The following is a 27,287-nucleotide window of genomic DNA, read 5'->3' as shown; positions in this document are numbered from 1 at the left end:
CTAGACATAAGGAAGAATTTCTTCACCATGAGGGTGGTGAGGCACTGGAACAGGTTGCCATGGGAGGTTGTGGCTGCCCCGCCTCTGGAGGTGTTCAAGGCCAGGTTGGACGGGGCTGTTGGGCAGCCTGGTTTAGTGGGATGTCCCTGCTCATCGCAGGGGATTGGAATTAGATGATCTTTAAGGTCCCTTCCAACCCAAACTATTCTATGATTCCATTTGCCAGCATTTCCATTCATCGGTACTCTAGACTCACTTGGTCTCCAGCTTCCCAACAAACGTCTAAAAACCCGAAGGAAAAAGCCTGCTAAACAACGCAGCGATTGCTTTTGGTACTGCAAGCAGAGACACATTTCCTTTACAGGCAGATGGAAAGAGATGTAAAGGCCGCACACTAGGCAAAGGGAACAAACCCCTAGTCCTCCCCTCCCTGGTCCTCCCCCGTCCCAGCGTGCCCCGCGCCGCGGCCGCTCTGCCCTCGCCTCTATTTGCGGAAGTGGGCGGGGCCGCGCTTGTTGTGGTGGCGGGGCCCGAGCGGCGGGAGAGGAGGGGAGGGAGGTGAGCGGCGGCGAGGGGTCCTGGGGCCTCGTCATCTTTTTCTTGTCCTTCTCTTCTTTCTCCATTCTCTTCTGGGTCCTCAGGGAGGGGAGTGGTGGGGCTGAGGCGAACGGCGCCGCTGTGGGCAGTGATTGAGGCGGGGGAAGGGAGCGGTGAAGTGAAGGGGGAAAGTAGGGTTTGCGGTATTTGAGGGGGGGGGGGATGAGAGGAGTTGAGAGTGATGTTTGCGTTGGCATCCTGCCATGGATGTAGGATTTGGGGGTTCTTTGGATTTTAGGGGGAGGAGAACTTGGGGTGCTTGAGGAGGGCTTGGTTTGGTCTGCGGTTTATTGAGGTGAATTGGGATAAAGTGAAGGAGGGAGATAAGTTTAGGGTGCTTGAAGGGGACAGTGAAGGGAGTTGGGTTCTTAGAGGACGTGGCAGTGATGTTTGCTTTGGCATCCTGTTGTATGGATGTAGGATTTGGGGATTCCTTAGGTTGCAGGGGGAGGAGGGGTGCGATAGGGTTTACTGAGGTGAGCTGGGATAGAATGAGGGAGAAAGGTAGGTTTGGGCTGTTAAGGGGAGTTGGGGTCTTGAGGGATATGGAGCTGAGCAGGGTTGATGTTTATGTTGTGATCCTGTCATATAGGTGTAGGGTTTGGGGGTTCCTTGGAGTGCTTGAGGCACGCAGGGGGGCGAGGAGGACCTGGGACTGAGAGGAGGCTTTGATTTGGGCTACAGATGTCTTGAGGTGAACAGGGGTAATGTTGGGGAGGAAGTAAGGTTTGGGGTGCCTGGGGGGCCAATGAGTGGAGTTGGGATTTTGAAGGACGTGAAAGTGATGTTTACATAGGGATCCTGTTATGTGGGTTTAGGTTTTGCGGGCTCCTTGGAGTACTTGAGGGATGTAAGGGGAAGAGGCCTTGGGTTGGGGTGGGGATGTCTTGAGATAAGCAGGGGTAATGTGAGGGAGGAAAATAGGTTTGGGATGTTTCAGGGGGTGTGAGAAGTCAATGAGGGGAGTTGGGGTCTTGGAAGATGTGGGAGTGGTGTTTGTGTTGGGGAAACTGTCATGTGGATTTAGGATTTGGGGTTTTTCTTGGGGTGCAGAGGGAGGAGGACTTGGGACTCTGAGGAGGGTTTGGGTTGGACTGGGATTGTCTTGAGGTGAGGGGTAGTTTGATGATTTGGGACCTGTGAAATGCGAGTAAGATTTGGGATGTCTGGGGTGCTTGAGGCATGTGGGTGGAGACTTGCAAGTATGAAGGAGTGCTGTGATGAGGGGGTGGCTTTGAAGGGGTCCGGTTTAGTGAAGGGATGCTTTGGGACACTTTATGTTGGAGAGAAAAGAGGTGACTACAGGTTAGGCGTGTGTAACATGGTGAGTGGAACAGGATGGTTATGGGAAGGGCTTGTTAGTTATGTGGATTGGTGAAGGTATGGAGATTTTCTGATGGGCTTTTCTTAGGAGGCTTCAGGGCACAGGTTGGCGAGGGTACATGCTTGGGAGCAGATAAGGTGGCTGATGTTTCTGAGAGATTAATGTAGTGGAAGAGCTTCAGATCCAGACAAAGTTGTCACAGTGTGGTTTGGGCAAGGGTTAGGAGGACTCTTCGGTAAGGCAGTGCGGTTGATGAGGGAGCTGAATCTTGGGTTTGAGTTTTGTGGAATACATTTTCTGTGGTCATTCATAGGAGTAAGTGTAGGGTTTTCTACGTGCTTCCCTTTGGGGCTAAGAATAAAGCCTGTAGATTTATAGGAGCCTATGGGCTCTTGATAGCCAAAACCCCAATTTAAAAGTTGTGATAGCATCATGCTTTTAAATAGTTTTTACCCACTGCTAAATCTGGAGAGTGGCTCTTATTGCATTGTGGGTCTGTGATATCAGTAGCTGGGTCAGCAGTGCTGTGAGCCTGGACCGAGAGCAGCTGGGAAGCAGCAGATGGATACAGTTACTGCAATATTAGAAGATGAGAGACTTAATGACATTTCAGATTTGCGTTTTTATATATGTGAGAAAAGGATAAAATCCTGCTTGATCCTGCAGAGTAGTAGTAACTCTTCCTCATAAACAATGTCTGGTTGAAACTGAAACCAGCACTTGAGCTGCAGCTCTCTTAAATGTTTTGCGTTTGATTGAGTTAGCCTGAATCTCTTTCATATTCTGGCATCCCACCTGTAGCTGTGGCTTTCTCTGAAGCTCACCTGCCTGAGGAAAGATGCATTAAGTGCATTAGTTATGATCACGTATCAAGCTGTTGCATGTCCGGAAAACTTCACAGGCTGCTTCAGGAGCCTCCTGGACTGTGGTGACATTAACTTAAGCTTTTTACTCTTCCACAGTAGGAAGATCATAACTTGACCAAATAGTTGGATATGGTTGGGTTTGAAACTGTCCCATCTGCCACCTCTGGAAAAAAGGGAAGTTTGACTTGGAACAGGGAGAGGAGACTCAAGAGAGATCCTAGTGACAAACTGTTCCTTATTAGTGTTACACCATTCTTAGAAGGAAATTTCTGCTTTTGATGATTAGATAAAATAATCTCTTGAAGAACAGTTTTTTTAAGTAATTCCCACCACAAACTATGTGCTGGTTTGCATTTGCCTTCTTAGCTTTTCCAGTAGATTGTTTTCAGGCAATAAGGTGGGAGTTTGGCATTTGGAGAAGTGTTCTTGTGAATTTTATTCTGTCTGATTTTATTTGAAGGAGCTTTCGTAACAGCAAAGCATAAGAGGTCTGATTAAGGCTGCCTTAGTAATCCCTATGCAGCACTGGAGAGAGTCGGCTGCAACTTAGGAAGCGAGGCATGGAGGAACTATGCTTCAGATACCTGTGGGAATACCCTGAAGAGTCTTGTTTGTTATAAGGCTGGTAAATCTGTACCGTTTATGTGAGTCTTGCACTAAACTGTTTTCTTTTGAAGTGCTGTTACATGTATAGGTGCTTCAGGTAATGAAAGCCCAAGCTTGTTTACTTCAGTCATCAATTATAAACTTGCTCTTCTGCAACAGTTGCTTTAAGTCTTTCTCAAGGTTTGTGCCTGCTTTGTGCCAGTAAAATAGCTGGGCTGACATGATGTTATTAATCTTGAACACCATAAGATTTGATTTCTGATTGATCTGAAGGCACAAGTGTGTTGCCAAAGGTCAGAACCCGAGTTCAAAGGCCTGCCACGTACAGTCCGTGGCAGAGACTTTGGGCTGCTAATCATGTGCAGAGAGAAAGAAAGGGTGGGTCAATCTGAAATAATAAGATCGTAGATTTGCTTGGTTATGTGCAGACCTTTGTTGATCCAGGAAGTTTTGACAATGCGCAGTCACTTACAGGCAGAATTGGCTTACAAGTAGTTAAACTGTTGAGAGAGGTGACGTGGTAACTATTATTTGCCAGGGGCACAGAACACCTTCCAGTGTCCAAGTTCAGAGGAGAGCAATGAAGCTGGTGAAGGGTCTTGAGCACAATAGTTAAGAGGAGCAGCTGAGGGAACTGGGATTGTTCAGTCTGGAGAAGAGGAGGCAGAGGGGCAACCTTACTGCTCTCTACAGCTCCCTGAAAAGAGATTGTAGTGAGGTGGGTGTTTATCTCTTCTCTCAAGTAGCAAGTGATAGGATGAGAGGAGGTGACCTTAAGTTGTGCCAGGGGATGTTTAGATTGGATATTAGGAATATTTCTTTACTGAAAGAGTGGTGAAGCACTGGCACGGACTGCCTAGGGCAGTGATGGAGTCACCATCCCTGGAGGTATTAAAAAAAAATGTGTGGCACTTTTCGGGACATGGTTTAGTAGGCAAAGTGGTGGTGGGCTGACAGCTGGACTTGATCCTAGAGGTCTTTTCCAACTTCAGTGATTCTATGATTCTAAGTAGCAAGAGTTATGAAAAAGGAAGAAGCAAACCTAAAGCCTCACTGAGGTGCAGTGCCAGGGTAGGTGGGTTGGGGGAATGTGGAAGAGGAGAGGACTGGATGAGTTCGAGTGAGGGGTGATTGGTGACAGGAGTTACAAAGAAGACAGGTGAAACGGTTGTATGAATCTATTTTTGGGCTTTACCCTCTCCTGCGAGGTGATGTTGGCTCTCACCCCTTTTAGCTAAGTCCAGGCTGCGCTTCAAATAAACCCCTGCATTACAAACAACTTGTATATATTTTTTTTAAACTCCTCAGAAGACTTTACAGGTTCTATTCTGAGATCGCCAAACTTTTTACTCTTTTGGGGAGCAGGGTGTTACCTATGGAAACTTTCATTTAGACTGTGTAAATGGGAGCTCTGTAAGAAGTACAATCATTGAACACATTTCCAGTTGCTCTGTCGGGAGGCTGTGCTCATCTACTCTCTGTCAAGATTTGAGTCACTGCATATGCCTTTCTCTCATTTTTTTTATACACGTTTGTCTATTTTCACAAACCAAAAGGCACATAGAAGGTCTATTCTCCTTGCACTTACAGCTTGGATGTTTAAGTCTGATTTCCTTAGGCAGCAAAGCTGAAAACGCCTGAACAGGTAGGTTTAAATCAAGCCTTTTGGATGAATACAGCAGTGATTGATAGTATGTTACAGCAGGTGTGTTCTCCAAGGAAGGAACAGTGACTCATTTCTCAAGTGAAATCTGGCATTTAATTTGGAAGTCTGCCTGATTGTGACTGATACCAGCTCCTTCACAGGAGAACAGAGAATCTGTCTGATGGGCACTTGATATTAAGTGAAAGCCTTGTGCCCTGAAGCATGGTGGTTCGTGTGTCTTGGAAGGTTGTATACCTTTATCTGTGGAGTTGGTAAACTGTAGGTGATATTATCTCTAGTGATGAATATATATAAGCACACTTTGATCTTAAACTCTTGCTGCTAGAGGCAATCCGTACTTGCTGGGGGATTATGTGCCCTATGGATAAGGACTTGAGGGTGCTAATTGATGAGAAACTTGACATGAGCTGGGAATGTGTGCTCGCAGCCCAGAAGTCCAACTATATTTTGAGCGGCATCAAAAGAAGTGTGGCCAGCAGGTTGAGGGAAGTGATTTTCCCCCTCTATTCTGCTTTCATGAGACCCAGCCTGGAGCCCTGTGTCCAGTTCTGGAATCCTCAACATAAGACGGATATGGAACTGTTGGAATGGGTCCAGAGGATGGCTACAAAGATGATCAGAGTAATGGAGCACCTCTGCTATGGAGACAGGCTGAGAGAGTTGGGGTCGTTCAGCCTGGAGAAGAGAAAGCTGCCAGGAGACCTTAGAGCAACCTGCCAGAACCTGAAGGGAGCCTACAAGAAAGCTGGGGAGGCACATGTGGTGATAGGACAAGGGGGAATGACTTTATATTGGCAGGGGGAAGTTTTAGATGAGATACTAGGAAGAAATTCCTCACAGTAAGAGTGTTGAGGCACTTGCACAGGTTGCCCAGGGAGGTTATGAATACTTTCTCCCTGAAGCGTTCAGGGCCAGGTTGGATGGGGCCTAAGCAGCCTGGTCTAGTGGGAGGTGTCCCTGCCCATGGCAGAGGATTTATAACTGGATGGTCTTTAAGGTCTCTTCCAACCCAAACCATTCTATGGTTCTATGATAATAAGTTGAATAATTTCAGAGGCTAGATATATTTTAGAAAATGTCTTTGGTTTCTAAGTCTAGGGCCTTTAATTTTTCATGATAATCTTCTGGCTGCTTGAGAAAGGTAAATGAGAATGTTCAGTGCACGGCCTCTGCGTATTTGTCAGGTGGGATATGTTGGAGTTCATCAGCGTTACCAACCATTGACCATGAAACTGTGCTTTTCAGAGCAACTGTACTTAAAAGCTGACTCTCTTAAAGTCAATATTTCTGACTTGGCAATTCTCTTCTTTATTTACCTTTCACTTGCACGTTAAATTCTAAGGATTTTTCTGTACTGTTTCTTCCATGGCTACCTGAAGATTGCTAGAAGATTGATGTGGTGTTCTAAGTCGACATGTAATGATCTTGATTATTCTTTTTGGTGTGTGCTGAAATGAAGTTTGAGCTTAGTTTGATTTTACAACTCCGATGACTACTGGAGAAGAACTATGAGAGGGATAGTGGAAAAAATAACATCTAATTCTTCTTTAATCTCCATTTTAAAAGTTCAAAATAAGACTTTTCAAGTGATGTGTAGTCTTCTGTAGTTTTAATTTCCCTTTCTAAGGAAACAAGTTATGTGCAATTAGGCTTTCTGTCTATTCTTCTGACAGTTGTTGGTTGCTTTAATGAGCTGGCAAATTGCAGTGGCCTTTGACAAAGGGATGCTTCCTACAAGTTATGTGGAAGTGATTCCTGTGGAGCAGAAACAGGACTCTTAATGCTGCTCATGGTAAGAACTCAACCCTTACTAGATATCAGAGCAGCTCTGCAGGCAACAGAGTTTGTGAATGCCTAAACTAGAAGAGGCTTTGCTCTCTTACCTTCTGAGACAAGAAAAACACTTGAAAAGACCCATGTTTCAAAGCAGCTTTGAGCATCGTAATGACTTGTTTGATACAAGGCTGTTCAAAGCTGTTATTCCCTCTGTCAGAAGTTTGAGTTCACAATGTGATTTTTTTTTTCTTTTTTTTTATCATGCTTCATTTCTGTGGTTTGCCTCAAGCAGAGTAAATGCTTTTAGTCTTTTTCTTTGCTTTTTTTTCCTTGACTTGTTTATGATAATCACTTACGTCTGCCAGTTTAGAGCTACTCTTTCACAGGAAGCTAGGATAACTTATCCTAAAGTTAAGTTATCCCTAAATTAACTTAAAATCAGTGATGGGGGCATTAGAAATACTTTGCATATCATTTCACAGTGTCTTTCAATGTAGCCAGGAATTGATATACTAGATAAAAAAGTGAGCTGTTTGGGTGTTTTTAGGCAAAATACTTTTAGGTTCTGTTTACCCACTTCACAGGAGATTTACATCATAGATATGTATACACATACCAATCATTAGTTTGTTTTCTAAAATGTTTGTTATGGTCATCTTTCAGAGATTATGTGAGCTGCTGCATTCGTCTTCTGACATCTTACGCTCAATACTCATGGTATGTCTGAAGGACAGATCTGTGTTCTGAATGTACCAGGTAAATCCCAATAATGACTTATCATAGAATCGCAGAATGGTTTGGGTTGGAAGGGTCCTTAAAGCCCATCCAGTTTCAACCCCCCTGCCATGGGCAAGGACACCTTCCTCTGTATCAGGCTGCTCCAAGCCTCATCCAGGCTGGTTTTGAACACCTCCAGGGATGGGGCTTTCACGACTCCTCTGGGCAACCTGTGCCAGTGCCTCACCATCCTCACAGGAAAAATTTCTTCCTAAGATCTTATCTTAATCTCCTGTCTTTCAGCTTAAAATCAGTCCCCCTCATCGTGTCCCTGCACTCCCTGATAAAGAGCCCCTCCTCAGCTTTCCTGTAGCCCCATTATAAGGCTGCTATAAGGAAAGATCACAATTTAAAGAATAAGAAGTTGAGAGCAAAGTTTATTCTATATTTATCCTAGCTGATTCTGCAAAAAGAGCCTGACAGGCTAAGGGCTAATATTTGTTTTTCATTTTACATTATAGTAGGAAATCGGACAACTACAATGCTGATGCAGCTGTTTGCCACACTAGTGGAGATGGACCATGTCAGTGGGAGTTTTCCAGTTTCCATAAATAGCTTTAAGAATTTTACCTAGCATTTTCGATGCTTGAGGTAAAGCAGAAGGAGGGAGAATAGTGATATTTTCAGGGAGATAATTCCTCTGTCTAGTCCCCTGCCTTACCTTTCTGTCTAGTCCCCTGCCTTACCTTTCTGTCTAGTCCCCTGCCTTACCTTTCTGTCTAAGGACACGGTTGTGACCTCTGAGAGCACTATGATTGATTTTCAACAGCAGTAGTGTCACAAGAGGTGCTGTCCAGTAGCAGAGGGGAATAAATTCTTACCTTGACATAGTTCTGGCTAACATATTGGACCGTAACTAATATCACATCCATTAACTTGCTGTTAACCTAATTGAATATTGCATTTTCAGATTGTCCTCATGAGTACTCCAGTGGAGAATGTCCATGATCTTCTTTGCCTGTGTGGTGCGGGTGAGGGACGGACTTCCCCTCTCAGCCTCCACAGATTTTCATTTCAGCCAGGATTTTCTGGAATGCAGAAAGAGATTAAAGGCGTTATCTGCAATTCTGGCACGGTATCCAAGTCGAGGCACGGCAAGAGGACGTGACCTTAGCATACAGTAAGTCCCTGCTTTCGTTTGTTTGTTTGACTTCAATTTTTGAAATGATTGTCCTGTGGATTAGTTCAACTTTAAGGCCACAAAGATGATCAGAAGACTGGAGCACCTCCCACATGAGACAGGCTGAGGGAGTTGGGCTTGTTCAGCCCAGAGAAGAGAGCTCCAGGGAGACCTTGTAGGAGCCTTCCAGAACTTAAAGGGGGCCTCTGGGAAAGCTGGAGTGGGGCTCTTTATCAGGGAGTGCAGGGACAGGATGAGGGGGAACGGTTTTAAGCCGAAAGAGGGGAGCTTTAGATTAGGTATCAGGAGGAAATGTTTTCCTGTGAGAGTGGTGAGGCATTGGCACAGGTTGCCCAGGGAAATGGTGGATGCCCCATCCCTGGAGGTGTTCTAGGTCAGATTGGGTCGGGCTTTGATCAACCTGATCCAATGGAAGTTTTCCCTGCCCATAGCATGGGAATTGGAACTGGGTGGGCTTTAAGGTCCCTTTCAACCTAACCATTCTATGATTAGGTATATTCTATGGGGCCTAATTCCAATCTGAAATCCTGCCATACGTGTCTAGATTGTAACCTCCAAGCAGTGTTTTGAACCCTCATTTTTCAGCACCACAGCCACACGGCTCCTCCTCAGTTTATGAAGCATCCTAAAGAATTGCTTATTTTAGTTTTCTTGTTTGTATCAAATACTTTCTGCTTGATGGGAAGTACGTGTTACCGTTAGCAACTGAAGTATCTTGAACTACAAATACCTTATAGGACAGCATGCTAGCACCTGGGAATCGCTTAGTTTAGTCTGACACTCAAGCCCTGTTCTTCAGTAACTGCCAGGTATCACTGATGCCACCTCTGAAACGCTGCCCCCCACCCTCCCCCCACAGTTCTGATTCTGGCTTGCGCAGAGCTGCCCTGACTGCTTCCTACATACTGCCCACCCTGTTTACTGAATCATAGAGTGGTTTGGATTGGAAAGGACCTTAAAGATCATCCAGTTGCAACTCCTCTGCCATGGGTAGAGAAACTTCCCACTAGACCAGGCTGCTCAAGGCCCGATTCGACCTGGTCTTGAACACTTCTGAGGAGGTGGCAGCTGCAGCTTCCCTGGGCAACCTGTGCCAGTGCTTCACCACCCTCATTGTGAAGAATTTCTTCCTAATGTCTAATCTAAATCTTTCCCTTTGCAATTTAAAGCTGTTCTCTCTCATCCAACCACTACATGCATTGTAAACAGTCTATCCCCAGCTTTTTCGTAGGCCCCTTTCACGTACTGGAAGGCTGCTATAAGGTCTCCCTGGAACCTTCTCTTCAGGCTGAACCGCTCCACCTCTCTCAGTTACCAGCAGGGTTCCAGACTCTAGAAGCTCTGGCTGGTGGGTGCGTCTCAAGAGTGGGTGGCCTGAAGCATGCCAACACCCACCTGGAGAAACTAGAAATTTTTGCTTTTATTTATTGGAGAAGGATCTCCTAATCTTTATTTTAAGAAATTAAAGTTTAATTCAGAGATGAGAATTTTCTTTTACTATTGATTTTAGTTTAGTTCTAAATATGAGTTTTAACTTGTGGTTACATTTCTGCTTAGCAAATGTAAGAAAGCTCAAAGTGACCCTGAGCTAAAACTAAATATGCTGTACTGGGGTCATGATTGGAGAAAGAAGATACATAGACTTACACCAAATCAATTGGAAAAGCAGAGATTAGCATTTGAATTCCTTTTCCCTCAAAGCAAACTCGTGCCCTTTAATGCTGACATGTTCCACTGCTTTTAATCTTCTCTAGTCTCTACAGAAGTAGCTGTGCATCTGGCGCTGAAATGAGGCGCGTGCAAACAGATACGTGGCAAAAAGGCTATAAATTATTGACAACTGGGAAAAGAGGGTTTTATGCAGGCATGGTGTTGATCCTCAGCTGTGAGCTGGGGACGAAAGGAATTTAGAGAACGTACCAAGTGTAACTAGGTTGTGACGGAGCCAATCAAAACCATAAATCCCAAGTACGGAGTAAAATGAATAAATAAAAATGAAATAAAATAGAAACGACAAGTATTTTTGTACCAGAGGGATGAGGTGTATAAATAATAGAAAAGAGAAAAAATGCAGAGAGTAATTGTTCAGGTTCAGAAATTTGGTTTTGTACTGAATTATAGCTAACCACATTAATCTCAAAGGAAGATTTCCTCACTTTTCTTTCAGAGATAATTACAGATCCTGAATTATGGTGTGGATTGTGGAAGTTTAGCTTTTACATGATGAGCGCTGACATCTGAGCTAGGTGCCCTGACTCCCATCTTATTTAGTGAAGCTGAGACAAGAGTGATTTATTTCATCCTTAAGTACATGCCTACATTTTGGTCAGCTCAATCTCCCATTAAGTTTCCTGGAAGGTTTTTAGGCCATCTCTAAGTGGAAGCTTCTGCATAAATATGACTTCAGTGTTAGAGGGACCTCTTTTGGAGGAGAGTTTTTATTATGCTGTTTCTGATACAAACTCATTTTTATTTGTTACAGATGACTTAGCAGTAACAGTTTTTGGAATATCTTCATTTGTGCAATATAACAAATACCTCTCGCTGCTAATATGAAGTTGTCATGTTCAGAGGGAGCAAGGAATAGATCTTGTTTCCTGTGAACAAGCTTGCTTAGTTTTAGTTTTTTTTGTGGAAAACCACTGTGTTTTATTTCAGAATCTTGTTGCCTGTGATGTTTTCTGTCAATCCCTTTTCTTATTAACGTGATTTAAAGCCAGCCTAAGAAAATAATGTCCTCAATTTTTACTGATGTAGCGACTTAACATTTGTGTTGTGATCTTTAGTACGCTAAGGCGTGCTGATCGCGTTAAGGATGACTGTTAGATCTACAGAGGCTACAGGACTATTACAACAGCGTGAACAATATAATTTCTGCCATCTGCTCTTTCAGCTCAGTCTGTACATTTTGTTTTGACAGAAAGCACGGTTTACTCCTCACGTTCAGCATGACCCTTCTACCTTTTTGTGTTGATATTACATTTGTTTTTCCTATTTCAGTTTCCTTTCTTCTGGCGATATTGCCTGCATGGCAATCTGTTCCAGCAATTACTCAACCATCATGGCATTTTGCTTCCTGGAAGAGCTTCAGTGGGAATTTGCTGCTTCCTACGATACAACAAGCATCGGCTTAGCTTCCAGACCGTATGCTTTTCTTGAATTTGGTTTGTAACTTTGTTCTCTAATAGAAAGAATTCTTTGTCTGCTATGTTTATGGTGTTAAATAATGTCTCCTGGCCTAAGCCTGATCATAAAAATGTGTCTGTGTGTGCGCCTTTGTGTGCATGTGTGGGAGGAGGGGGAGATCTTGTAATTGCATTAAATTGTTAGATTATCGATTTTGTAGTTCCTGAAAAGCCCTTGTAATAGATGAACAAAATGCTGTGGTGATTAATAAACAAACACAGAAGGAAAAGAAATCCATATCTCGAACACCTTATAACATAAGTAAAAAAAATCTGACAAGTAGAGATATGGGTACAGGAAAAAAGGGAGACAGAATAGATTATTTTGGGCAGCTTTACTTCTGGCATGACTTAGATTCGCATAATACTTCATAATCATGCCTAGTGTGTCTTTTAAACCTGATAAAAAATATTTTCTTGATAAATAGTGAGTGCTCTGCTGAACCTCACAGCTTTGAAAAACGCAATTCCTTTGCAGTGAGAAACTCTTCAAGAGAATAAGATGTTACAATGGGTTTGCACACTTCTGTGCAGATTTTGGTAATAATGTTAAGCTCATGCTTAAAAAAATGAGACCTCCACAAGGAAAGCATATTATACAGCCATGTTGTATTTTGGTTGGATTCCCTGCAGGGCACATTCCAGGTATGATGTAATTTTATGCTGAGATCCAAGTTACTCTGCTTTTTAACTTGAGTAGAAATTTGGGAATTTGAGAGCCCTTTAATTTGTATAAGGATCTTTTTAAAGAAAAAGAGTGCAATTTTTGTTTTCGTTTTTACTATTATACTGCATTTTGTTATGGAGTCTACCAAAGGTTGCTCTATGTTCTTTTGGTTTGTTTTTTTTTCTTTCTTGTGTTTGGATCTAAGATGCACTTGATGCATAAGGTCTTAGCCTTTTGCCTGGTAGTTACAGATAATTATAGCAGACTGACTTAAGGTAAAATACAGGATTTTTCACTAAGGAGTGCTTATGGCACTGTATGTTCTAGCAGAACACAGTCCTCCTGTGTGGTCTCAAAACTCATGCTTAAGCTGTCACAGATATATCATGTCCAGTAGTAGCTGTGGTCAACCTGTGCGAGTGTTCTAGTGTAACGCTGTGTTAAGGATACCGATTTTATTTACAGGATATTTTAGCAAAATAAATGTTTCTGCATTTCATTTCGCAGAGCAATTGAAATAGCTCAAATTTTCCAATTTCTTTGCACAATTAAGTAGGAACCAGCAGTACCCACAGTGAGGTACTTCAGCTCTGGAGGTGTGAGGAGGTTGTACATGAACAAGTTGTCATCTTAGTCTCAGTGCAACTCCTTTCAAACCTGCAGCCACATTCGTGGAAAGGGATTTGCTTGTAAATGGTATTAAATTTAAAGTACGTGAGAATGAAGCAAGGGGATCTGTACATAGGTCTGTGGCTTGAATGTTGGTGGGGTTACTGTGGAACTGCCTCTCCTAGTCAGAACTTCACTCAGAGAGTGGTGGAGCACTGAAACAGGCTCTCCAGGGAAGCAGTCATGTCACCAATATTCAAGAAGCATTTGGACAAAGCCCTCAGAAACATGGTATAAATCTTGTGGTTCTATGACTCAAATATAGGTTGAATTAATTTATCTCTGTGCTGGAAAAATCTGACCTGTGACATTGTTAGAACATGATGTGGAATTGCTTCACTTTGTAGCCTTTGGGTAGTTTACGATATGTGGTACCTCCACTCTGCAATATGAAAGCTTGTTTCAGTCACTAGCAGGCAGGACGCTGAGATTTAAAGTATCTGGAATCATAGAATGTGCTGAGTTGGAAGGGACCCACAAGGATCATCAACTCCAGCCCCTATCCCTGTACAGGACGACACCAACATTCATACCCTGTGTCTGAGGGCATTGTCCAAATGCGTCTTGAATGTTGTCAGGCTTGGTGCCACGACTGCTTCCCTGGGGAACCTGTTCCAGTGCTTCACCACCCTCTGAGTGAATAACCTTTTCCTAAAGGTTCCTAGAAGGGAGAGAGTTTGATATAAAATACTCAGGAAGATATTTTGGTTCCCTAACCAGCGTTGGAATTTGATACCTGAAACTAATACCCTAAGAAAAGAAATGAAGGAAGAAATGGGAAACAGTCAAAAAAGAATGCCATGATTAGTAATTACTGGAAGCACTTGAACTTTGCAGAGCTCATTGGAGCATGTTTTTATATTTTTTCAGATAATGTTATCCAGAAAGTGAAATACCGTTTTAACTGTTCGAGTGGCTCTCGAATGAAGGCCAACTGGGAGAAGATGGAGGAGGAGCTGAAGTTCCAGCCCCCAGTTCAGCTGAAGCTGGAGGATACAGAGCTGATGAATGGGATGACTAACGGTGGGCATGCTGGTGTTCATGTGGAGGTTGGTAAGTTACTGCTACACGCAGGTGACAGTTGACTTCCTGAACCTGATTTGCAAATGACAGAAAAACATGTGACAGCAGTGGTTGATTTTGTACTGAAAAATGTATGTAGTATATATGAAACCTAAGAAAAAAGCTGCCTTTCTATCAGAGTAAACAACGTATGGCCTTTGGATTATAGCAGGCTTGCATCAGAGCCTATAAGATCTCATGGTGGTTTCTTTTGTTCCAGCCTTGGATCAGCTTCTCTGTGTGGACAGTTGGTTGTAACCAGACTTTTTTTGGCATTTTCCACGTTAAATTCCCCTGATTTTAAAGTAGTTTGTTAAATTTTCTATGATAAATGAAGCTCCTCTAGTTCATTACTTGTTGCAAACTCTAATAGAACACAGGTAATTACAGCCTGAATGAGTTGCTTCAGCCTTGAGGAAAGAAAAGATGGGAAGAATATGAGCTGAGGATAGAACTCTTATTCTCAGATTTGATTGTTCTCCCTTCTTTGCTTTCTCCTTTTACATTATTCCTAAAAATTCAATTGATATGGCTGAAATTCTGGAAAAAGAAATTTATATCATAGAATCATAGAATAGTTTGGGTTGGAAGGGACCTTAAAGATAATGTAGTTCCAACCCCCCTGCCATGGACAGGGACACGTTCCACTAGATCAGGCTGCCCAAGGCCCCATCCAACGTGGCCTTGATTTATACCTGTATAAACAGCACATAAGAGACTTGACAAGGGACCTTTTTGTAATGAACATTTTACCTGCTTTTGGAAGTACTAAACTCTACTTATTTATTGTAAAACTGGTATCTTCTTATTTGTGTTTCACTTGCACAATCACAGTCCTGCCTGCTTCCTCTATGAAATGAAATGCTTTTAATCCTATTAGCATGGTGGTTTAAATGCAGCTGGAGTGTCATGCGCTTGTATTTCGGGTTTTTTTTGTTGTTCTTAGCTTATAAAATACTAAAAAAATTAAGTTCCATTTGCTCAGCAACGTTGTTTCTGATGGATGAGTTGGAATCTAATTTGACATAGGTATTTTAACTTAAAATATAGAGGGGCAGTTGCCAGGAGGAAGAAAAATTAGAATTGAGAACATTTTACTTGCCAGTCAGATGTATCAGTGCTCCTCAGCACTGTGCTTGAGGGCTAAATATTTTCATGGTGTGACAGGGCTTAGAAATTCTTTGCGCTAGTGTGAATGGTTCCAGTGCCAGTAAACATTTGCAAGCTAGTCTGTATCCACAGAGCAGAAATACATTTTCAGCTTGCCCATATTCTTAATTGCTTTCTTTTACTTTCCATCTGGCTTTGTATTTCTGGCTGTTCTCTCTGGTCTAACCCAAACATTTTTACAGATTGTTCTGCCTTTATTTTAAGGATCATGTTTATGATCATCTGTTTCCTTCAGCTGGAGTCAGCTTCCCTGGCTTATGTCTCTCCTCTCGTTGTTACCTACCAACTGAGTCCCACTTTGCTGCTCTAAGTTTAGCTGTGTGGATAGTGTTTGTTCCCATATTAATGTTATTTATATTTTGGCTCTGCTATACAGGAGGCTTCTTGAGCATAGCTTGGAGTGTTATGATTGCAGGAGACTGGAATTTAATTGTCTGTGTTCTGTAGTGAAGATAGATCAATCAGTGGATTGATCAAAGCATCAATCTACTTACATGATTGTTGCTGGCTCCCGAGCTGTGTGATCACATCCCCTGGCTCTTCATTTTAGTGTGGAAGGAGTCTGAAAAGTGAGGGCAGTTTTGTTGTTTGTACATGTGGCCACAAGAGCTTTTTCTTATTTTTTTTCTTTTCTCTACGTTTTTTCATTCTTTCTCTTGTTTGTTCCTTCCTTTGTTAACTAAACCCACCCGAATCCTGGCTAGAAAGACGCTAGCATTGTTTTTGATTGATATCTGCACACCTCAGCTGTTCTTGCAAGTACCTCACCTTGTGTCTTGATATGGGCACAGCTGCTAAAGCTCTGGGGTACATATGGAGAAGAAATGTGAAGTGTAAGTAGTTTTCTGTGAAGAGTGAGAGTTTTCACATCAGAACTAACTCTAAAGTAGAAGAACAATGTGTGCTATTGGTCTGGTAAGCGTGCTGTTCAATAATGCAGCATTGCGCTTCCCTTGATGAGCATTCCTAGTCTTTCGTAGGCACAGAGGGAGTCCTTTTTAGGGTGCTTTTTGAAGATGTCTCACATCTCTGTCCTTTGTATGCTTGTAATTTATTTTAAAATGTTTGAGTCTGATTTCATTTTTCACTCCTGGTGCTGTCTTTGTCTGGAACTTTGAGTATCTGACTCATTGTCAATCCTGTGTTGTGCTATGCCTTGAAGGTACAGAATGGGGCATGGTACAGGCATTCATGTCAATCTCCGGTTAAACAGCCAGAGGCCTCTACTCAGAAAATCTTTTATAGGCAGAAGTTTCTATTTCTTCATTGTGTGAGAGTGTTTTCACAGAATCCTTCGGTACATGTTCAGACCTGCAGATGCATTTTTCCTGTGTGCTAGATTATCCACAGTCCCCAGAACATCTTCTGTGTGGTTCCTGTACTCTGAAGTGGACAACTTCTAGGGCCACAAAGCTGGTGAAGGGTCTGGAGAACAAGTGTAATGAGGAACTGGGATTTTTTAGCCTGGAGAAGAGGAGGCTGAGGGAGGACCTTATCGCTCTCTACAACTGCCTGAAAGGAGGTTGTAGCGAGGTGGGTGTTCATCTCTTCTCCCAAGTAGTAAGTGATGAGATGAGAGGAGATGTTGTGCCAAGAGAGGTTTAGACTGGATATTAGGAAAAATTTCTTTACTGAGAGTGATGTAGCACTGGAACAGGCTGCCCAGGGAAATGGTGGAATCTCTTCCCTGGAGGTGTTAAAGTGTGTAGATGTGGCAGTTCAGAACATGGTTTAGTAGATGCGGTGGTGTTGGGCTTGATGATCTTGGAGGTGTTTTCCAACCTCAGTGATTCTACGATTCTGTAACCTTTCTACTTGAAGAGTCAAATCAGTTTCAAACCCAGTTAGCATTTAGTTGAGTTTGTGCTGTCTTGGACTGAGTGCTTGTATTCTCATGTTCCCTTATTCAATGTAATAAGTAATTCTAGTATGAAATTCGATTCATAAAAATATGATTGGATTCACACAAGCAAGCATAATAATTCTTCCCTAGCAGTACCCATCTCACTTGTTCGGTGCAATTTCAGTTTGTGAATTAAACCTCAGAATGATACAGCAGAAATAAAGCTCTACAGCAAACAATTTAAAGATCAGTTCCCTCAAATTTGAACCCTGAAAAACTGGATATTGTAATCTCCCCTGCATCTGTGATAGTAACTCTTTTTATCCCAATGGACAAAAAAAAAGTCACTTTTACATAATATTCTGTGCTGCAGAAACAATATATTGTTCTTCCCTGGGCACTGGGAACTAGCATTGGCACAAGCTGCCCAGGGAAGTGCTGAAGTCTCCTTCTCTGGAGGTGTTCAAAAACCATGTAGATGTGGCACGTTGGGACATGGCTTAGTAGGCACAGTGGTGTTAGGCTGATGGTTGGGCTCAATGATCTTAGAGGTCTTTTCCAACCTTAATGATTCTGTGATTCTCTGACTCTTGATATGTGTGGTTTGCAAGACCCTGTGCTATGAATGAAACTTGTGCTTGATATTTTTATTTTGAGAGACACTAGGTGCCTCTGAAGTAAACCTTGGAAACTGAGGGATAAGGAACAGTAGTCTTCATAAGGAAATTTCTGGGAGAGAGATACATAGCTGCAACATTATTTCGTAGAATCCTTAAAGTTGGAAAAGACCTCTAAGATCATCAACATGACACCACCGTGCCTACTAAGGCATGTCCCGAAGTGTCACATCTACCCATTTTTTGAAAACCTCCAGAGATGGTGACTCCACCACTGCCCTGGGCAGCCTGTGCCAGTGCTCTGCTGCTCTTTCAGTAAAGAAATTCTTCCTGATATCCAATCTACACCTCTCCTGGTGCAACTTGAGGCCATTTAATTTATCAAAAATAATAGGAAACAGAATACTCAGAATAAGCAAACATGCTTTTGCAGCTTCTGTTCAGTGTGCTGTTTAGACTTTGAGTGCATAGCAAAAAAGCGAAATTGCCTGAGTGATGAGGTTACTTGCACCATTTATTTACATGAACACGTGTATGACAGTAATATACAGTAATACTACATAATGTGACATATATCAAATGGAATTAAAAGAGCTCCTTTTGCAGCTGCCTTGGAGATGGAATTATGGAGGTTTGAGTGCATGCCAGGCAAATTAATTACGTAGACACTTATAAAAGATACTTTATATTTCTGTATAATTTGGCACCAAATGCTTTTACATCTCTGTCAAAGCCTCTCTTGAAAGAAAAAAGCGTTTTCCTATCTTAAACCATGCAGTGCTGCAGTATTGAAGCTGTTATCATGCTTCATAACAGAAGTCAGAAATCTCTGCTGTGTTGCTTAGTTTATCTGCGGTTGTTGGGAGCTGGCTGTGCCTAGACAGGAGGAAGAGGATCCCAAGAGCTGGGCAGAACTCTTGAGGGTTCATTCCTTTTCTCCTGTATCTAATGTATGATGATACAAGAGAAGATGTGGCTTTGTTATTTCAGGTGCAAATTACCCTTCTTGTTGTTATGCTGAGAGCATTCTACTTGTGGTGATACTAGGGCAGGGAGGGTATGGCAAAAAATGCAGGTGAGTATCTAGGTGTGGTGTCTAGTGTGTCAGTGTCTAGCTGGTATAACTAGGAAAAAAGTCTGTGAGCTTCTGGAGACCTCACCTGGATGCCTATGTTCAGTTCTGGAGTCCTCAGCGCAGGAAGGATGTGGATCTGTTCAGCGAGTCCAGAGGAGGCCACAAAGATGATCCGAGGGCTGGAGCAGCTCCCATATGAGGGCAGGCTGAGAGAGTCGGGATTCTTCAGCCTAGGGAAGAGAAGGCTCCAGGGAGACCTTGTAGCTGCCTTCCAGTACTTAAATGGGCTGCAGGAAAGCTGGAGAGGGGCTCTTTATGAGGGAGTGCAGGAATAGAATGACGGGGAATGATCTTAAGCTGAAAGAGGAGAGATTTAGGCAAGATATTGGGAAGAAATGTTTTCCTGTGAGGGTGGTGACGCACTGGCACAGGTTGCCCAGAGAAGTTATGGTTGCCCCTTCCCTGAAGGTGATGAAGGCCAAGTTTGATGGGGCTTTGAATAACCTGATCCAGTGGGAAGCGTCTCTGCCCATGGCAGGGAGTGTTGATACTGGATGATCTGTAAGGTTCCTTCTAAGCCATACCATTCTGTGATTCTATGAACCAAAAGCCTGAATTAGCAGTGACAGATTCCAAAGTTGAATACAAATTAATAATAATTGCTTTGACCTTAATTAGGTAACTATCAGTTAGAGCAACTGGAAGAAATGGTATTTGGGTGTGTAGGTGTTAAAGAAAACAGTGGTAGTGGAGGAGGTGAGAAAGAAGAGACAGGTCATTCACTACCTGTGAAATGTGGGCAGGTTGGGAAATAGGGCATTGCAATGCACTGCAAAATATTATTCAAAGACCAAGAACTACAGCATCAGGTTTAATTCCTAGGCCCCAATTTTGACCATGTTTTTTCAATCTGAGAGGTTCAGAAATAAGAGCAGCAGTTCTGTGGCAGCCGTTTCTCCTCGGAGACTGGGCAGTATCATCTTAACAACCCCTACAACAGCTCTTCTAGCAGCAGAGCATCAAAGGTCTTGGCTCCTACATTGGTATCTTGGCAACTGCTTGGTTAGAGCACCAAATGCTGTATGAACAGTGTGCAGGTGAAACTAAATTGCTGTATAGCAGACTGAATGCTCAAACTGTCTGTGGGAAGAAATACTTAATTACCAGTTGAGGAAGAGATGAATCTCTGTCTTGCTTTTATGGATGCAACAAATTTAAGCTCTTTCCCAGACATTTGGGTGTTTAAAACCTCTGGCTTTCCTGCTGACCTGTGAACAGTGTTAAGTATTATCTGCTCAAATAAACAGATGAAAAATAGCTATGTGCACCATAAAAAATGACATTAATCCAAAATAGCTGGAGGACAGGTTCTGTTTAAAAAATACTCCAGATCTCTTTCTGATTTCTAGATATCTGAGGAGCTGAACAGTGTGATGCAACAAGAAAAGGTGTTTTTATTGATAATTTGGCTTCTCGGGAGCAAGCATTGAAAGGGTTTGAAAATGGTTGAAACCCTTATAAGATGATTTGAGTAGTTTTAAGTTAAAGGATTCAGAGGAATAGTGCTAATTTTCACCAGTGTGTCTCTTCTTTTTTTTCAAGTCCCTACTTACAGAATGCAGCGTGTGACTCCCCTGGGGATTCTGTCGCTTGTTCTGAACATCATGTGTGGAGCCCTGAACCTCATTCGAGGAGTTCACCTAGCAGAGTATTCATTTCAGGTAAGCCTGATTGCATTGAAACCTGTAAATGAGTCAAAGGGAGAGAGTTATTTGGGTAACCAGATTAAGGGGGTCTGTTCTACTTCCTAGTAGAGCATACATCTTTACACAAGAAGTGTTTTGTTTGCCCAGGGAATGTACAATTGCTTACCTGCCAGGCTTTGTGTTTTATTGTATATCACAACAAATGGCATTTTGTTCTTTTCTAGGGAGATTAAAATGTCGAGAAATATTTCAGTCTTGTCAGGCTGAATGGATTTTTTTTTTTTTGCCATTCTTGTCTTCTGTTCTAGATGCTTTTGTGTAATTTCTTTTTTAAATAAATGTGAAACTGTTAAGTTTTAAAAGGGAGGGGAAAGTGTCCTGATTTTTATGGTGGCACAGATTTATTTAGCAGTTGACACATAAGCCTCAGTTCCTAGTATCTTGCTCAGTGATACTGATCTTGCGATTTGACACTGTTGCAGTCAATCAGCATAAACTGGGATGAGAGGTGCTTGCTGAAATAGTGTTTTAAAATATCAAGCAGTACTTGCTTAAAAACTGTAGCTGACGCAGTTGTTTGTCACTTTTTTTTTTTAATCCGAACAGGAGGATCATGAAGGAATTGGAAATGTGGTAGCTTTTTTTATACCTTTTCTAGCCTGTGTTTTTCAGGTATGTCAACTGTAAATGAAATGTTTTGTGATTCTTTTAATATTCTAATACACAAGAAAAAAAAAAATTATCTAAGCAGAGGAACAGTTTGGTTTTTAGTATCCTGTGTAGGTGATTCCACTGAGGTATTCCATTGAAGTGGCACAAATACAGCTAAAGGCGCAACTTGACCCTGGCAAATGGCAGTTGCAAGCTTTTTCAGTGATTTCTTGTTCTGTCATGCCAAATGGGGCTGAGCAAGATCAGTAATTGCTAGCCCAAGGATGATTTGTTTCCCAAAGGGATAGATACGATGTCTTTCTGACAGTGGCAAATGTAGCATTGGGCTTTTGTAGCATAATCACCTTGGAAGACTATGCAGATATAGGATAGCAATTGTATTGAACATATTCTAATTTACATTAAAAATTACTTGTAATTCTTGAGATGAATGTGGGTTCTGATTTCCTTAGAATTTTCATTTTCATAATTATTATTTTCTCTGACCTCCTTATGCAGAAGAGTTGGAGAAAAATATGAGTTCCAAATGGGCTATTCTGGAAAGGTTCCTTAAGTGCCTAAACCAGTGGTCCACAACCTTTAAATTGAGGACGATATGTTCTCCAAAGCTTCAGTTTTTAGCCTATGATAGCAGGAAGCTGCTTCAGTTGGGTTTCTAGTTGACAGAAGGAATAACACGATGCCTACAAGCTCATTCAGTGCTCAGTACTATTGCATTTGGCTAGCAGTTTGGGAACCACTCTCTGAGGACTTCTATTAGTCTGTGGTACTTAAAACTTGGCGGAGAGGCTGTTTATTGAATAGTAGGAGATACAATTTGGTGCCTTTCAACCTTCTCACACCTCTGCTCACAGCAGAGCTTTAAGATTGAGATGCCAATTTGGATCTAAATACTTGATGCAAGTCATTCTTCACAAAGAAAGGCTCTGTCCTGCTTTTTGCCAGTCAGTACCTGAAGCCAGGAAAGCTAAATAAAGGAGAGCAGTCATCTTCACAAAATGCATGTGCTTAAATAGAGCTCGAATGCAAAGTGCTTTTACATGATGATCTCTGTGTCATCAGTTGGAAACTGTGACCTTAAGTGAGAAAGCTTGATCTGTTAGTGCTTGAGTTAAAAGCATAACTCTGCTGCCAGCACTTGAAGTTTTCAGCTTTCTCCTGTAAGGGCTGTTGCTCTTAGTAAACAGCTTGGTAAATGGGTTCCACCTGTTCTTGAATTTAAAAAGAGCCTAAACCCACAGTTAAACCTGTTAACAGAAATAATGGCCTTTCTGCCAAGTCGAGTATAGAGAATGAAGTCCTTTATTTATCCCAAGAACTAATATGGCAGAAGCAGATTCGAGTTTGCTGTTTCCTGCTTCTGAGCCATTGTCTTGCAAAAATGACAAGTGCTTTTGAAAGCTGGTTCAGTTTATCCACTCCTTTTAGCCCGGGCTAAGGCAGGCAGGAGGGACACCAGTTGTGCTGACAGACTGCTTTTGATAGCCATGCATGCTAGGTAGACCCTGGGTTGAGGCCACCACTTGGAGGAGAAGTGAAGCTTTGGGCTTCTTAGCGATCACTGCAGTGGGAGGCGCATCCAAGTGGCATGGATATACCTGCAGTTCCCAGCTATGTCTCTTGTCTGTGTCTACATAATGCTAACACTGTCTCTCTGGTCCTTTTGTAGTGTTACTTGTACCTCTTCTACAGCTCAGCAAGGAAGGTGAAGACTTTTGTACTCTTTTTCTCTGTTTGTTTATGCAACGTTTATTTGTACGGATTACGGAACCTCTGGCAAATAGCCTTTCACATAGGAGTGGCATCTCTTTCTTCTTATCAGATACTGACGAGGCAACTGGTGGAGAAACAGCCTGACTGCGGAGTATGAAAAAGACTTTGGGTTTACTGTTCTATTTTTACAACTTCTTTTGTATTAAACTGGCCAAAAATAGCTTGGAGTATTTTAAAATATTTGTGACAATGGTTATTGCAAGGGGGATATTTCAGAGCAACTCAAAATAGGGTAGGATACAGCAGTCGTGTCAAACACACAGTGAGGTATTTAACATGGCATGTGGTAATTGTGCATGGTAGATTTTGTCAGGTGTCATCAGCAGATGGAGGTTCTCCTGACCATGAACAGGCTTTTACTTCTTGACTAATACCATCTAGACAGCATTTTGCCACTTATCGGACTGGCTTGTAACAGTTTGGCAGGTCAATGTCTTGCCAAATATGTACTAAAATGAAGATAAATTGATCAGCAACATTTTTGTCTATAGAATTTGTAGAGCATTAAGATTCTTGGTAAATGTAAAGTAAAGGAGTTGTTTGCCAGAATTAGATGAGTTCAATATCCGTGGGAAAGATTATTAGGGTGAGCATGAGCGTAATTTTTCTAGGTTTTGAATCAAAGGAAATGGCTGTGGCGCTCTTAAAAACCATAGAGGCTATAAATATCTCCTGGCTAAACAGTGCATTGTCATTAAGTACATGCTTATTGGTTAATTGCAAATATGCTTGGGGCAACATCAAATAGACCAAGTGAATATATGTAATCTTTCAGCTCAAGTGGCCTTTATTTCCTTGGTTAAGGTCACTCTCAGTATAAGGGTAATTCCGTGTTTGCTTGGTCTGTACAGATAATAAATCTTCCAAGCCTACTTATGACAGGCCACTGACTCCTTCACCTTTTGTAAAGCAATGTAGAGCTGGCGAGTAGAAAGCCATTTCCAGTAATGGAAAGCAAGAGCAGGTTCTCTTTATTATTTAAACGCCTTTAGTTAACGATGTTGAGTTCTTACACTAAGATGAATTTATGAGTGTGCACTTTTGAATAGAGCTGAACTCCTTAACTGCTGCTGCACTGGATGTTCTTGTATGTAATGTATTGAGGCGCATATGGGCATTTTAGAACATACTTGAATAATTCAGGCTGTCTGTTTGAAAAAATGCATAGCATTTTGATGCAGGTGTCCGTGAAGGGCTGTAGAGTCTCAAACTGAGAAGATGTAGAGAACTGTAGGTGTGTTATCGTGGAGGTGAAGTCCTAGATTTTCTTTGATTTTTTTTTTTGTCTTGGGAAACTGTTTTCTGGTCATCCCATTTCTTCCACCAAACATTTCTCACCAAAGATTTATTTTCCTCTCACATTGTCTCTACCTCTGGTGGTTGCAAAGAGATTAACGTGATGCAGAGTTGTCTTCCTCAGTCTGCAGTTTAGTAGGAATGATGGAGGAATATTTTAGCCAGCCAGTTAAGAGGGCAGTTAGAGCTGCATGGCACGTAAGGGAATACTCTTCTGTTATAAGGGAGTGGATTGAAATTGTTTTGTCTGTCATTACCCCAGTTTTTTTCCAGATATAAGTGGAGAAATTAAGCCAGAATTCAACACCATATTGAGCCCGCAGATGAGGGGGGTTTTAGCACTGACAAGCTTTAAGTTTCCATGCTGTTCGCCCCTAGTTTTACTTGGTGATAGGAGCCAACTCCAGCTCTTGCTCTTTTAGTGTCCATCAGTCTCCAGAGTCCGAAAGAGCTTTACTGTCTCTCCATGAGCTTAAATAAAGCTCACCTGTTATGGCTTAAGACATGCAGAGCATTTACATCTGGGGCATGGGGCCAGAGAACCATTATCTGCTTTCTATTCCTTATCCTTGATTTGAGCTGATGGGAAGAAGCTTGTAATGTTCCTGATGCTTCCCGAGCATCCGACTGTTTGCTTTATCATAAAACAAATACATCCCTGTGCCAGGTGATGTTGGCAACAGCTCTGCAATCAGAGTGATAGAATAAGCTGTTTAGATAGCTTGTGTAATTAATGTAATTAGAGTGGATAAAGATAAAATTCAGCTTTGGGTTAATATTTTCTTTTCCCTGAAAATGTTTCAGTAAAATCAAACAAAACCAGTTGCTTCAGTTCTGCCTTCGTGTAAGCTGTTTTTTGCTTTGTGGAGGATGTGACCGTATCTCTCCTACTAAAAGAACAAAGCTCTTGTTCGCTGTTAGTTTTAATCCCTTTGCAACCTCTGTTTCTTTTCTCCCTGTAGTATGTGTAAATGTTATTAAGGAATCCACATGGATTAATACATACGCGTTAGTATCTGCACACTTTGTAGATTTGGAGTGAAATTCAGGGATGAGGCAGAGCACGCATAGTTTGACCTATTTTTAATATTCTTATTTCGAATGTCTCCTTCGTATGGTATTTATGCAGTTAAACTTCTTCCTCTGGTGAAACAGAGAAGAACTGAACAGTTTACATTGATCTCAGTGCTTTAAGATTTAATAAAAAAGGATGACTTGCAGTTTGAGTACAAGAAATCTGACTCATAACATGGGATTATGCCTGCATTGAATCAAGTCCCCAAACAGGAATCCATCCCTTTTTGTTCAACTTTGATACTATTTAATGTGGTTTGAATCACATCTCCTTAATTCTGTCAGTTTTCAAGATAAGTCTTTTGGAAACTCTTTTCCGCACCCAGGAGCTCAGCGCAAGAAAATTGACAGAGAATAAACTTCATCAATTTAAAGATTTGCAGTGCTTGGTCACTTAATGAAGCTGATAATTTTCGGTTGATTTGGGTGGTTTTTTTTTTTTCTTTCTCCCAAAGATTTGTTAAGTTTGTAGAAGGTGGGCTGGTACCTTTTTAGACATTTTTGCACTGTATTAATAATTAAACCTGTGTAAATGTATAAAATAATTTTGCGTGTGTATGTATATATGTACATATATCTAATAAATGGCTCTTTTTGTAATGGTTGTCTTCATTTATAGTTTTGAAATATTAGAAACAAGGGAAGTCAGCTGTTTCATTTCTGTGTGTATTCCATGTGGCCGTGTTCAGGGTCCAGAGGGACCTTGACCAGCTTGAGACATGGGTCTTTGCAAGCCTCATGAATTTCAACAAGGCCAAAGGCAAGGTCCTGCACCTGGGTCAGGGCAATCTCAAGCACAATTACAGGCCGGGTGGACACACTGCCTAATTGGGAACCAAAGAATTGGGTAAAAATCAACAAGCTGGAAGAAATATGGCTTGCAGATATACTTGTTTCTTCCCATTTTTCTGCTCCCTCTTCTCTCTGGGAACAATACCGATCTGTAGCAAGAGCAAAACGTATACTCATAGAATCATTAAAGTTGGAAAAGATCTCTAAGATCATAAAGTCACAATCGTGCCTACTAAACCATGTCCTGAAGTACCACAGCTACATGTTTTTTGAACACCTCCAGGGATGGTGACTCCATCACTGCACTGGCAGCCTGTGCCGGTACTTCACCACTCTTTAAGTGATGAAATTTTTCCTAATATACAATGTAGATCTCCCCTGGTGCAACCTGAGGTCTTTTCCAGTTGTCCTATCACTTCTTGTGAGAAGAGACCAACACCCACCTGGCTACACTCTCCTTTGGCTGCTGTAGAGAGTGGCAAGGTCTGTTCTCAGTCTTCTCCAGATTAAACAATTCCGGTTCCCTCAGCTACTCTTCATAAGACTTGTTCTCCAGACCCTTCTCTGCTGCTGTTCTCTGGACATGCTCGAGCACCTCGATGTCCTTTTTGTATTGAGAGGCCCCAAACTGGATTGGAGGTGTGACCTCACCAGGGCTGAGTACAGGGAGAAGATCCCCTCCCTATTCCTGTTGGCCACACCGTGGCTGGTCCAAGCCAGGATGCTGCTGGCTGTCTTGGCCACCTGAGCACACTGCTGGCTCATGTTCAGTTGCCGTTGAACAGCACCCCCAGGTCTTTTTCCACTGGGCAGCTTTCCAGCCCCTCTTCTCCAAGCCCAGAGCGCTGCATGGGGTTATTGGTTCTGCTACTGGTTTCCAATGTTTGAAAAGTGAAATCCTTTCTAATCTCTGAGACTTATTCTATATCAAGG

The 27,287-nt window shown here is 42.1% G+C and overlaps 1 protein-coding gene across 5 annotated transcripts; it reads left to right on the top strand.

Moving 5' to 3' along the window:
- Positions 1–516: 516 nt before the first annotated feature.
- On the top strand, positions 517–26,145 carry SEC22C (SEC22 homolog C, vesicle trafficking protein). 5 transcript variants are annotated; one of them, XM_054059552.1, is made up of 8 exons: positions 517–558; positions 7,499–7,591; positions 8,523–8,732; positions 11,754–11,917; positions 14,145–14,327; positions 20,644–20,762; positions 21,354–21,419; positions 23,089–26,145. In XM_054059552.1, the coding sequence occupies exons 3-8, from the start codon at positions 8,551–8,553 to the stop codon at positions 23,287–23,289; spliced, it is 915 nt and encodes a 304-aa protein (XP_053915527.1). In that variant the 5' UTR covers positions 517–558; positions 7,499–7,591; positions 8,523–8,550; the 3' UTR covers positions 23,290–26,145. The 5 variants fall into 5 exon arrangements, with proteins under 5 accessions (XP_053915527.1, XP_053915530.1, XP_053915529.1 ...); XM_054059554.1 differs by having other exon boundaries at positions 542–558; positions 7,499–7,552; XM_054059551.1 differs by lacking the exon at positions 517–558 and adding an exon at positions 1,680–5,038.
- The last annotated feature ends 1,142 nt before the right edge of the window (positions 26,146–27,287 follow it).

The sequence above is a fragment of the Cuculus canorus genome, chromosome 2 (assembly GCF_017976375.1).
Source record: "Cuculus canorus isolate bCucCan1 chromosome 2, bCucCan1.pri, whole genome shotgun sequence".
NCBI lineage: Eukaryota > Metazoa > Chordata > Aves > Cuculiformes > Cuculidae > Cuculus > Cuculus canorus.
The sequence above is the reverse complement of the archived record's forward strand: the minus strand, read 5'-3'. Positions and strand labels throughout refer to the sequence as shown.